The 13,780-nt window shown below is 38.0% G+C and overlaps 1 protein-coding gene across 1 annotated transcript; it reads right to left on the bottom strand.

Moving 5' to 3' along the window:
- Nucleotides 1–152: 152 nt before the first annotated feature.
- Nucleotides 153–11,966, bottom strand: LOC146165018 (solute carrier organic anion transporter family member 3A1-like). Its single transcript, XM_083380909.1, has 12 exons — nt 11,818–11,966; nt 10,358–10,516; nt 9,100–9,287; nt 7,760–7,858; nt 7,052–7,200; nt 5,908–5,996; nt 5,311–5,477; nt 4,470–4,668; nt 3,669–3,804; nt 2,388–2,551; nt 1,504–1,663; nt 153–377 (listed from the first exon to the last, which is right to left on the bottom strand). The coding sequence occupies exons 1-12, from the start codon at nt 11,853–11,855 to the stop codon at nt 153–155; spliced, it is 1,773 nt and encodes a 590-aa protein (XP_083237035.1). The 5' UTR covers nt 11,856–11,966.
- Between the last annotated feature and the right edge of the window lie 1,814 nt (nt 11,967–13,780).

The raw sequence follows: 13,780 nt of genomic DNA, 5'->3' as shown, positions 1-13,780 counted from the left end.
ATCGCTGATCTTGGGCACAAGTCCAATTTTGGAGACATTTTTTTAATTACGAAAAATTACGCGCAGCATAAGAATCGTTGGCACTAGTGATTTTGAAAAGAGGTAAACAAAAAAAACGAAATGCAAAATAATGTTGCAAAAAACGCAACGCATCAAACAACTGTGGCTTTGTTCGCATTTGAAGAATCCTCCTTTTCTTTGGAGGTTAATCCCTGATGCTCAGACACGTTTGTTTTTGCCCTTTCCTCTTCTTCCAATTCCGTTTTCTCCAGCTTCTTTACGTAGCGCAGCATGCACGAGATCACGACAGTGGATCCGATCTTTATGAACGTAAGGATCCCGGCGAATATAAGACGGTATTGCTTCATGTTGTAAAGCTGCGAGAATACGAGGTTCAAAACATAACTGTTGGTAGTCTGGCGCTATTTTATCAGCAAACGTCACTGTTATAAAGCCGACAGTGGTATCCTTGGTACTCGCGTAAGGTGATTATCGGATCTCGCTAAAAATCTGTGTGATGCAAAAGCAGGACTGGAGCCGGCGGAATAGGGGCTCGACGGAGTCGGTGTATTTCGCTGGAGTAGAACTCTGGATTCGGGTACAACTATATACATACGTAAACCTATACCTACTCTAAGTCATATCTAGTCTCCTTCAAGTAAACTCAGAAAGCCATTTTGCGCCAATTTTGTATCTCGTCAGACACCTGTATTGAAACACTTTACAGTTAGGTCTTATGCAAGTTCAGGCGGTATTGCTTCATGTTGTATAGCTGCGAGAATACGAGGTTCAAAAAATAACCGGTGGTGGTCTGGTGTTATTTTATCAGAAAACGTTTCTGTTATAAAGCTGACAGCGATTTCGGAACAAATCGTGGATTCAATTAAGCTTGAAATTTCAGCTTTAAGTAAAATAGATCGGATATCGTCGGTACAAGTAAGGTTAACTGATTGCTGATTATATGTCGGACTTGCAGGCGGTACCGGTACTGCTTTATGTTGTACAGCTGTGGAAATGTGACGGTTAAGCTTAGCTGAAGCAGACTGCTTCTTATTTTAACGGACATCACTTCTTTGGTGTTGTAACACTAGAATTAGTTTTGATAAAAATATATATTTGCTTTGTACATCAGCCGGTGGTCCAAAATTAAATATGCAACACTGCTGTTAATTAATCCAAACTAAGCTGCGCAGCTCTCAAAGCATATAACTCATGCTTATTTGGATCCAAAAAAAGTAATTGTTATACCTTAAGCAGAAGCGGTTTAAAATACTTGCGCGAAACGTTTTCTGCGCCAGTATCGAGTTAGCCGTTGGTTTTGTTGTGACTTTAGACCCTTGGGCTGTTTTTTTTTCAAAATCTTTGCAAGGGGGGCACAAAGTACTGCGACCCGTGGAAGTGGGCTCTTTGTCTGAGAACCATTGATTTACACTAATCGTCAGTAAACGCATGGCCAGTCGCCACAAAGCGCTACCACTGCAATATGCGAATTTGTATACTTACCCTGCAGTAGGCTCGGTCACTACACTCCGACCTGGTCCAGAACAGACAAGCATGGTCGATTCCGAAACCAACAATGATCGGCGCCGGAATCCAACCGAGAAGGCGACATATGAAAAAGGCGATTCCGATACCGAACGATTTCTCTTCCGGCTTCAAACTCCTAAGTGGAAAATGCGAATAAGTGATTATGAGACGACCCGGGGAAATGCAATGTTAACGCATATTGACCTGGTCTAATTAATTGTCACAGTGTCAATATGAGACAACGGGTAGAAGTTTTTAGGTTGTATCCTATATACGAGTATTATTAGATAATGGCTAGAAAATTAAATATTCAGATTGTGGGATATGATTAATATCAGAACAGATGGAAAGTTAACTTTTCAGGTTGTACAGGAGTAGGTCTACTATTCCTAATACATGCTGAGTTCTAAACAAGTCAGTTTGAAATGAACGAAGTCCATTCAAGTCATAATTAGAGCAAGTCGACTTAAAATCATGTCATAAAAAGTTAAACTAATAGAATTTTTAAACTCTCTTGATTATGAACAATATACCTGAACTGCAAAATAGAAAAAACGCAACATATATACATCAAGAAGTTTGTTTTACGTGCAAGAATTTGAATAAATAGCTCAATTTTTATAAACAAATTCTTAAAGATAACACTATGGTACATTTCAACCCAAGTCATTTGTCTAAAAGTCCGAAAGACTTGAGTCCAGTCATTTTGCCCAAATGACTTAAGACAAGTCATTTGAAAACAGTGACTCAAGTCAAGTCATTGACTTACGTCATTACAACACTGCCAACATTACAAAAGGTTTCTAAAATTGGCTTAGACAAACTTTCAAGGGAGATTGATCGACGTATTTTTACTCTACCTCATAACTAAGACGAATGTTGGCGTGGCGGCGACCCCACTGACGAAGTTGGAGACCGTCTTCAATATGATCACGACCCAAGCTGTTGGTTCGCACTTGCTCGCCATGCATCTTCCAACTGAAACCACGCTGCTGGCTCCTGTGCACGCGCACGACGTGTAGTTCTAAAAACAACAAAACAAAAATACTCACACAACAGCGGTTCCCAAACTTTTCTAAAAATTATGCATGGCGAACCCTTTGCAATTATTTTGATATTTCGCGGCCCTTTAAAATTTCAAGGGTAAGTTGACCCATTTAAAATAATACGGACGATTCGCTGATAGCAGGTATTACAGCATAATAGAGGCTTTATGATGTCACAAGAAACATCAACAAACACGCTATATTATCGAATAATAAAGCATAAATAAAGACTAGGCCTAATAATGATGACAGATAATGTAAAAAACATAGACTATAAATTCACTAATGCCTAATGTTTAAAAAACAAAGAATAATTCTCATTGCTCCTTGGAATTATTCAAGATTTTAGTTGTATATTTTACCAGGATTTTGGTTATATATTTGTGCCCAACGTCGAACGATAAGCTCATGTTTTCCAGGGTTACTTTTTTAGACTTCCTGTTATGACGTAACATTGCAACGTCATCTCTGACAATTTTCATGCGTTCCACGAAGAAAATTATTCTACTTCTGCTTTGGCCGTTGTCTATTCAAATAAACAGAGGCAGGCCTATATTAGAAAAATAAGGGTCTTTGGCGCTGGTGGCTTTAATCGGGCAAACTACGCCAAAAAGATTTTTACGCAAAAATTTCTACCTTTTAAATATTGTTTGTTTTCACTTGTTAATAATTAATTTTTATTAACCTAAAAGCGTTATTCACACTTAGGTTATTTCCAACGTTTGCTTATTTAAAAATGAGGATTATACATACAAAGACGTCAAACTCGCAACCTCTAATACCAAAACTCCGTTGTAAGAATTTTAACATTTTGTCGCTCGGCAAACTTCCCTTATAATGCCGTTCTCGTCTATGCATATCTAAATGTTTGCGTAATATTAGTATCCGCAATAATCTGAATGTTTTTCGTTAATTAATTCTTAGTTACCAGTTTCAGAGTAAAAAATCTTGCGGCTATATAGCCTACCAGCCCTGATAATAAATTTATTTAGCTAAAGAGGATTAGTCACAAAAAGACTTCACTCTCGCAACCTCTAATACCGAGCTAAAACTCCGTTGGAAGATTTTCATCATTTTGTCGCTCGACAAACTTACCCTGATAATGCCGTTTTCGTCTTGCTCGAAGCCCGTGCATCCGGCATAGCAGGGAGACACGTACGATATGCCGTCGGCGCCGCACACAGGGGTATACATGTTCTCATCGCAGTTGCACTTGTCGTTACAAGCCTCGCTCGCGTGACCATCCATGTCGGAAGGGTCACTGTAAATAACGATCATGTGGTTAAAGCAGTGAGTAAACTAATCCCACCTTGTTCGTGGGTGACACTGAACAAGTAATATGTAAATATGGAGCTTTTAAGTCGAACTGGTAAACCGTTAGTGAACATGTGCACTGTCTGTGACCCAATGGTAAAAGTTAACCGGAACGGTTCGCTTTCGAAACGTTCTATCAGTGAAAGAAATAGAAAAAACTTCGTGACACCGAAAGTTTTCATGCATTGCTGTATAGAATATTTGCAATTTCTTCCCGTTGTCTACACGTATAGACCAAAGCTGAATTTCCTTGTTAAATGTCGGTATAAAAACTATCACACTTACAAAAGTGTCTGGCATTTTGTCGTCAAGCAAAAAGCACTAAAATGCCTAGAGTTATCAATATTGATGTGCTGAGTTTTAGTCCAAAAGGCCTAAAATTGCGCCATACAGATAGAGTAGGCTACAATATATAGGTTAATTTGAAAATACCTTTTCGCTGAAATTCTCCTAAAAGATAACAAAAAAACGGGTAATTGTGTAAGACTGGTCACTCGAACCGATAAGTGAAAACATTCCATTTTAAAACCACTACACAAATATCAAAAGAAAAGCCCTGGGTTTTATGAAACCAGAACCCACCTTCCCGGATAGGGTACTGTGATGCCTGCCACGTCAATCGTATCGCATCCGACTAACATGAAAGCGACGTAGCATGCCAGTGTCACGAAGTATGTGCTGAGAATCAGCTTGGCCATCCCCACTTGACCTAACTTGAAGCGCTTGATTGCAAGGCTGCCAAGAATCGTGCCCAGCACAAGGAATGGTAGGTTGACCGTTCCTGCACAAGGGAAGCGAAAGTTTATTAAAAAATGGTTGCTTTACTAAAACAATAGCTTGAGAAGCGAACCGCTTCGAACACAAATTAGCTAGCAAGGTTTAAAACTTTTTTTCGCCGTATAAAAATCACATCATCAGTTTATCTGTACAAGTAAATAAATAATAAAAATATTAAAATAATAAAACGTAAAATAAATAAATAAGATACATCAAAGACTGACAGAGACAAGTAACTCGATTCTTATTCTTTTTACTTTGGTGGCCAAAGTTAAACGATTTGTCATTTACAGTCTTGTATTGACTTGGGACATAAACTTGGCTTAAGCGCAGTTAAGTAGACTTGGCTTTACCCAAGGTCATTTGACAAATGACTTGACTTGAACTTAAGTCATTTTGTCAAATAAATTCAGTTTAGGTTTTTCTATTAAATGAATGAGCAGCGTAAGACCATTTAAGTCATCAAAATCAGCTGCTCCCTGAGATATTTTGTACCTATATGCGTTTCGTATAATAGGCCTACACATCATTTTTTCACCAACCTCTAAGACCGTATCGTTCGAACAGAAATGTTTAACTGTCAGTCACCAAACGAGTAACAGGAAATTGAACCAAAACCACCCCTTGGATAATTTCAAATTCCTACCAATGAGAAAGCTTCCGACCGCCGCCGATTTCCCAAAACCGACTTCGAGGTATTTGATCATAAAAGAGGCGACTGCAGAAATCGTGAACCACTCGGAAATCCAGGCGGCGATCATGAACGTGTAGCGTCGGTTGAGCGCCAGTTTCTTGATGGCGTCCAGCATACCGCTGTGTAACAAAACAAAAAACAGGCGTTTCTTACAGAAGCTTCTGATACATATATTATAGCTGTTGGTTGAATCACCAACAAGGAATATCATGCGAGGCATACGAAGTGGTGTTGTGATGAGCTGCAGTATATGCTGCCAGAGTGCAGTTGTTACATCGTCAGCTCGATATTTCTAAATAATTTTTGCCTGACATAAAACTATATAAAATGCCGATAGTTCATTAAATTTTTCCGAAAAACTTTTAGCACTCTTTTATTAGTCTTTTAAACTAACCAACCCCTGTTTTACAGTTTGGATAATTGTTACTACAAACACGATACTAGTTTTCAAAGAGCCGCACATCAAATATGTTAAAATATATATTCCCAATGTGCGTAATAATTCTCTTCCGAAACAGCCTACTAGTTTTAACAACAAAATATTTGTACCTTAATTCTTTAGTAACAGCGTTTTGCTTGTTGCTAGTTTTCATGATCAGTGGGGAAGCTTTTTTCCTTGATTGGGTTGATGCTTTTCTCTGTGGGAAAAAAGAAGATAATGTTTAAGACTTTTCCACACACAACACTAGGGTATGTGTCTCAAAACCACTTTTTAAACTCTGAGTTTATTTAAAAACAGCAGTGTTATAAACAAGTCAATTTGAAATGACTTCAGACCCAGTCAATGATTTGAAAAACAACTTTTGTCCAAGTCAAATGTTTGCAAAAATACCAAGTTAAGTCCCAGTCAAGTCATTATTAGCGCAAGTCAACTTCAAGTCAAGCATTTTTATAAAATAACAAGTCAAGTCCCAGTCCCAGTCCAAGTCATCAGTTTCCCAATTCCCAGTCAAGTTATTATTAGGGAAACTCAACTTCAAGTCAAGTATTTTTGTAAAATAACAAGTCAAGACCAAGTCATCAGTATCCCCAGTCCTAGTCAAGTCATTATTAGAGCAAGTGAACTTCCGGTCAAGTTTTTTTTGTAATATAACAAGTCGAGTGCCAGCCCAAATCATCAGTTGCCTAAGTCAAGACATTATTAGGTTTTTTTAAGTCAAGTCCTTATTATGCAAATGAAACATTGAACTAAAACTCGTCCGATTATGAGCAATACCTCGACTAAAAAATAACAAAACGCGACATATAGCTAAGTAAATTGTTTAATGTGCAAACGTTAGGAACAATAATCCAATTTTACCAAAAAAGTTTAATAAAACCATCATTTTTTGACAGAATGACTTAGTTATACTGGAGAAGTCTTTTGTCCAAAAGACTTAAGTCAAGTCAAGTCGTTACAACTGGATTTAATCAATTTATTAAACACCTAAACATGTTGAAAAATAGCATTTAGGGTGTGGCACCAAACGCACGATGCTTGGATTAGACATGGAACACATATAGGGATACTTGAGTGTTCGTTTTTTAAATTATACAGGTAGCAGAAAATACAGGTGTTTAATTTTTCGTTCAATATTTACATTTTGCCGTTACTTTTCGGTTGTATTCTGCGAAAAACATTGAGTAGGTCATTTTAAAAACTTTGGCATGACAAAAGCCACACATCGAGTACAAAATATATATGGATACTTGCCTTGTTTTCCGGCTCCTTCTCTTTTTCCATTTCCTTAGGGTAAAACCAGACAGGAATGCTCGCTACAACAAGAACACCGGCTGCTACTAGGAAGCCGATCCACCAAGCTCCAACCCAGGCTGGGTCCTTTGGCGTGACGTTTAATGTGGCTAGTAATGAAATACGTGCTTATGGCGTTGCTCGAGGTTGGCAAAATAGTCTTACAAAATGCACATCTTTTTAAAAGCGTTCTAATGTCAATTATTATAGGGTTTTACATAAAAATAAACAATTTTTCGATTCTTTTAATTTGAAAAATTATAATTTGCTTTATGTTCATGGTTGACTGATTTAACACAGAGTTAGGTGTTCATCCTTTTGCAAAGTTATTACGAGAAATTAAAGGCTTGATACAATGGGAGATAAAATGAATGTTGTTTGCAATATAATTAAGCTAATTTAAAGCATTAACATAAAAATATATATTGGTTATCAGCATCGGTCCAAAACAGTTATATCAGTCGATTTCTCTAGTTTACATTTATCGCCTTGTGAAGCTATACAAAGTGTTCAGTTCTGGTGTATTTATGGATAAAACTTTCTCCACAACCGTCTTTTTAAATTAATAGCGCGTTCACACTTTGCTGAGTTCTATAATATGTGATGGATTTAATACTAGAATATTTACTGAAGCATGTGTGAATGGCGATAAACTTAAAGGATACTTACACGTGTCGACCCATCCAGAATCAACCCACATCTTGAGGACAAATGACCCGAGTAGGAATCCTGCCACTGGACCAACCAGAGCAATCGAGTTGATGATGCCTGTGAAATAAAAACCAGTTCTCTGCATCAAAATTTTAAGCGAATAAAAGGAAAACCATGTAAGGACATACGTACTACTAAATACCACATTTTCTAAGCAATATTTCCGTACAATGCAGTTAGTGTTTCCTATCGTTAGGGGCAAATGGCGGCGCTGGTCTAGAATCTTACTACAACGCACATTATTTGGGTTAGGGTGGTTTAAGTATTATTATTAAGTAATAACTATAAACTCGCACCCTAACCCAAAAATTGTGCGTTAATTTAATAACTGTCGTAGGATTCTAGACCAGCACCCAAATGGCATGTATATGTGTGTCCTAAAAGGGCCTGGAATTTTCCAGAGGCTATTGATTGGCCATAAACACGGTTTCACCGTGTCATGAAAATGATTCTGTTAAGTCATGTAAAAAGGCGCGACAGTATTCCTCAGTGAAACCTTATCAGTTCTACACAAGTATCAGGTTGTTTGACAAGGTCATCAACACATAGTGACGCCTAATCGTCGTAGAAACACCTGTTCACGTTTCCGGGTGATCAACAAGCAATGCAGGGTCTGTGATGCAAATCGCTTTTTGCTTTCACTGAGCGAAAACCGTTACACGCATTTGTGGTTAATAAGACAGTGCTAAGGTTAAGAATTAACTGAAATGAAATTGCGGTATGTGTTTTTGAGCAAATCTTGATCTTTCTCGCGGTACATTTTAAAGTTAAAAAAAACGCTCACTCGCCAGCATACTTGCTCGTCATGTTAATTGAAGCATTTAAAGCGTGTCGACATTAACAAACTTTGTTTTGGTTACCTTTGTGAAGTTTCGGGGAAAAAACGTGTAGTAGAGCGCGTTTTTTAATAGTTAAACCTACAGTACCCGAATGGGCGTCTGCGCAGGCCTGGACGCGGAAGTAGACGCTACACAGCAGTTCTAGTAAAGTTAAAAGGCAACAGCACTTTATCGGGTTTATAAGTCACCGGGCGCAACATTCCGTAGTGTATTGATAGCTTCAGGACTACAATAGATTAAAAAAAATCGGGTGTAGCTTGTTTATGTAGTTAAAGTTCCAGCCCTGCTCATTAATACGCACTGCCCAAATGTACTTGTTTTACGACGCCAATTTATGTCGTAAAACTAGAAAATTCTACGCCGACCTTTGTCCACGAAAACAGAAAAAAAATTTCAGGGGGTTAAAAGAAAGTTTGGCAACTACTGCTTTAAACGCATAGAGATAAGCCCTATACTTACCTATATACACGGCTGCGTTGTGTTCATTGGCATGGTCGTCCACGTACGAAAGGCCCAAAGGTTGGCTGGGCGAACTGCCGATTCCGTACAGCATAGTCCCAAATATGATGACGGCGATGTAGAGGGTAAACGAAGAATCGGAGCTGTGTTTTTCACCGCAGTTCTGCTCCGTTGTCGTGTCATTAATCCTGAGAAAACAAGCGTTTTTAGATAAGTTTTCTGTCATTGTTTGGCATTGAAGTCGTGTTTATCTGTTTGAGGCATAAATAAGGTTAAAACTTACGAGGTGATTGGAAAGTCAAGTGTTTTACAAAATCAATACCCTCTTCGGCATATTGCCTATCGCAGGGTCTCCTAAATTTTTGTTTAAAGTGGACCCTAAAAAATATTTTTGTTCGCGTGGGCCATGGTCGGCATGAAATTTTTATAGATGACGTCATAAAACAAGTAGCTCTAAGAAACCTGCTGTTTTCGGTCCGAAAAAATGTGAACTTGAAACGGAGTTTCAATACATCCAAAGAAGAAGGCGCCCAATGTTTTTTTTAAATAAATTTTCTAAAAGAAAGTATATTTGGGTACACTATGCACGGATTTATAATGCAGCTTCATAATGAATTGCAAAGCCAAAAGGCCGAGTATAGATAAATATCATCTTGATTCAGACGTTTCGATACGAGCTTATATCATCTTCAGTTAATGTTCGTCTTAATCGACATGCTGTTGATCAACTCGACCTTTTTGGCTTTTTTTTTCATTATCAATCTACATTACAGATTCGTGCATAGTGTACCCAAATATACTTTCTGATATAAAATTCATTCCTTTTTTCGATATTAAAGTAATATTTCAATCGAGCCTTCATGGACCCACCAAAATTAGTCCACTTGCCCCCAATCGGTCCACAGACTCAATTTTAAGAACCCCTGGCCAATATCGTAACGTTTCAGATTGATAAAAATTAATCGAAGTGGACCCATTCATGAATATACATGCCAAAAAGCATCAAAGCCACAAAAAATAAGCAAAGGCCCACTCGGCAAACAATGAAGGTATAGTTACGGTTAAGCAAGCGTTAATGACTTAAAAATAATTATTTCGCTTTAACCCCAATCATTTTGTTCTTGTCTTTAAAACAATAGGATAACAAATTTTGGGCCTCGTGCATAATATGTTTTTTGAACCGCTCAACTATAAACTTTAAACCTGTTGTATTTTATTTCACCTTTGGTAAAGTTTTAGGGTAATGTTTTAGTTTTACCTTGTTTGGCAGGTTATTTGCTGCTGTTCTCCGTCATTCATTGTCGAGGTATTAACCGATATATCGTCGTACTTGTATCGGCCGCCGATAAATTGCGGCAAGGCAGACACCAAATATCCGATAATCATTATGATGCACCCACAGGCGATTAAGCGTGGTCTGAAAAATAAAACATATCACGCATTCAAGACCTGTCGTGACTTTAAATATTTCGATAAAACCTTGAATTTAACGATTGCTTTTTTATTAATTAGGTCACAAAATGGCTATTACCCAAACCAACCTGATTGGGTTTATTATTTTTGAAGAGTTTTATTATCGATCTTCAATCATAAAACATATGCTTCGCTATTTAATTTTTACTCCAGTCCAGTGATTCTCAGTTATGTGTTTGTTGTTTTGCAGAAAGTGTCCTTCGAATACTATGGATATTTGCTGTGCCAAAACTTAAAATGTTGCACCAGTGGTTATGGAAAGTTTTCTAAGGTAATGTCAGTCTTGCAAGAGTGTAAAAAGCGAAATAATAACAATGCAGACAAACTGAACGTTTGCAAATTGGCACGCTCAACTATGTTTTTAAACTCCAAAAGGTTAAGTCGCTATATAGTACGCTGTAAACTCAACCTTTCAACGAAATTTAAAATCGAAGAAACCCTGTTCATCTCTCCCTGGCATTGCAACCGTGTTAAAATGATATGCGTGGTTCTCTCGTACGGTGTTATGGTAAAATAAAAACAAACACTGTCGAAAATATATATAGATTGTTTTAAAGGACTTCTTAAGAACAATTATACTTGAAACCTTGATAATAAACTTCATGATAAACCGTGATCTTTAAAAGGTCGAAAATACAGTTTTAGTTGAGGATGTATGATTCAACATTGGCGATGCTTAAATAATGCATACAACGTAAATCCACGGGGATTAAGGAATGTAAACCGAACGAAATAGACAGCAGAGTGCAGATACATTAATAGTTCAAACGCCAAACTACAAAGCATCTTGGGTAAGAAAGTATTCCGTTACTGAATATCTTAACAAACGCATTAACCCTAACACATTATTGTTTTAGCTGGTCATTTTAGTAGGTCTACCTGTGAAATCGCTGGCCAAAGAAGCTCAGAAATATGATTACCATGAGCTACTTAACAAGTAAGGCTGTACGTTCTCGTTAATTACTTTTACGATTACGAAAACGTAGCCTACTAATAAAAAGATTTTTGTCGAAGATTATGCGCTTTGGTGTTCTAGTTCACCACTCAGCAGAGAAGTGCTTGTACCAGAGAAACTACTGACCTGCGTATATTTCAAACACTCCATCATGCCCATAAGTTACTTAAGAAGCACTGTTCTTCAATATATTAGGACTTTTATGCGGATAAGAAACGTATTAGAAGCTTTTTGTCGAAAGCCTTTGCGCACCGATGTTTTAGTTAAGCAGTGAAGTGTTTATAGCCTACCTGTGAAATCGCTGGCCGAAATAGCTCACAAAGATCATGACCGTGAGGTTTCCGATTTGCGCGCCAGTGGAAATGATGGCTGATACAGTGCTGGAAAACTGGTAGCGCCTTTCGATTGTGGTGAGCACGCTCTTTGTGTAAGCACCTGCCAGAATCTGTAACAAACAACGTTTTGCTCCGCGTTCTTCAACGAAAGAAACCTTTTCTCTGTTAAAACAAGGGCTTTGTTTCGCTTTGACTGAACGGGGCCTAGTTTGTACAGCAAGACCTGATCTGCAGATACTGTTATGAGGCCTAGAGATTAATTTGGTGTACAGCAAGTGCTCAAGTACAAATGTGTAAAATTGATTACCGCCCTGTGGTCGATCCAACATTTTTAGCAGCGTACGAGTTTTTGACAAAAAATTGCAGTGCTTCACGTCTGTAGCTTAATATGTTCTTTGCCTTTTTGTTGGTAAAATAACCAAGCTTGAGATGCTCAGAAAAATGTAAGAATCCAAAAAAGCACAATCAAAGTTATTAACATAATACAGTAGGATGGTTAAACTGCCACCTGTTTAGAGGTTTTGAAACAAGCATAGTGGTCAACTTTTTTAGGCGCTTATTCTTAAACGATTAACAGTTCCTAATTTAATTTTCATGCCGTTTTTAAAGGTAATTTTTTTATCATGATAAAATATTTAGTGCTCCGATTTGCGTACAACAAATTATCTACCTTAAAACTGGTTTCATTCATTTACCACTTAATGAATACAATAGGTCGTGTTAACTGCCACCTGTTTAGAGTTTTTAAACAAGCACGATTGTCAATTTATTTAGGCGTTTATTGTTAAACGATTAACAGTTCCTAATTCACTTTTCATGCCGTTATTGAAGGTTAGTTTTTCATCTGAACAAAATGATAGTGCTGCGACATGCGTAGAACAAAAAAATTATAGACCTTACAACCTGTTTCAGTCAAATAGCACTTACCTGGGAGAAAACGATAAGTCCCAGCCATGTGGCGAAAGTGCGCGGAGAATAGAAGCAGCTGCTTTTCTTTGCCATAATAACGACTTCTAGGTCGAAGATCCAGCGGCTCTATTGAGTTCCTGGTCGCGAATGAGACTCGAACGCGGATCGTCGTCGGCTGTTATACGGACATCGAGCTGCTGTCTTGTTTGCTCGCGCTGCAAACAAGAGTAGCGCCACCCTTGTCGTGTTTGTGGCTAATTTCTGGTTTACCAGCGTCTTTCTCTCCAAACCGCTACCGCACAGCTCTTTTCTGAAGGTGGACAGCCGCTTGGAAGATAAAACACACAACTTTTTAAACGCAGGACAGTAATATGAACTACCAATGATAAACACAGCTTTGAGACTCAGCGAAAAACAGGGGTTCGAAGTAGTGACGAAGCCTGTGTGAGTGTGTGTGCTGACGACTGGTGAACATCAGTTTTACAAGCCGAATTTTACGCTCTGCCAGTCCGAATTTCGCACGGGGAAGCTAAGTCACTTGTTTTCGCAGCTGTGAAACACGTCAAAACACGTTTGACCATGCCATCGCTTAGGGACAGCCATTTCGCAAAACGCCAAGTTCCTGTTTGCAGACCTTTGGCGCGTGTGAGAAAGTTTTTAGGAGGACCACGTTTGAATTTATTAGCTGGTAAATTTTGGTATAGTGACAGGTGCGCATACTCTTAACCGGGATTTAAACATATAATTTTTAATATACCATTCAAAAGCTTGTGTACATTACGAAACGTTTCGTACGAGGACTGATTTGAATGTAGAATTTGCCGGTTAATTTTTTTAATTGGTGAATTAAACAATTGGTTAAAAAATATGGGTCCTTAATTCATTATATTGAGGAAGCAAATAAAGAACTCGAGGTTAATAAATAAAAAAGGGCCGTAGTTTTCAAGTCCGGTTTCTTTCGTTTCAACCGTTACTCCAAAATAGTGTCAGTTGTGGGAATGCTCCAAAA

This window comes from Ascidiella aspersa, chromosome 2, assembly GCF_963924565.1.
Source record: "Ascidiella aspersa chromosome 2, kaAscAspe10.2, whole genome shotgun sequence".
In the NCBI taxonomy this organism is placed as follows: domain Eukaryota; kingdom Metazoa; phylum Chordata; class Ascidiacea; order Phlebobranchia; family Ascidiidae; genus Ascidiella; species Ascidiella aspersa.
The sequence above is the reverse complement of the archived record's forward strand: the minus strand, read 5'-3'. Positions and strand labels throughout refer to the sequence as shown.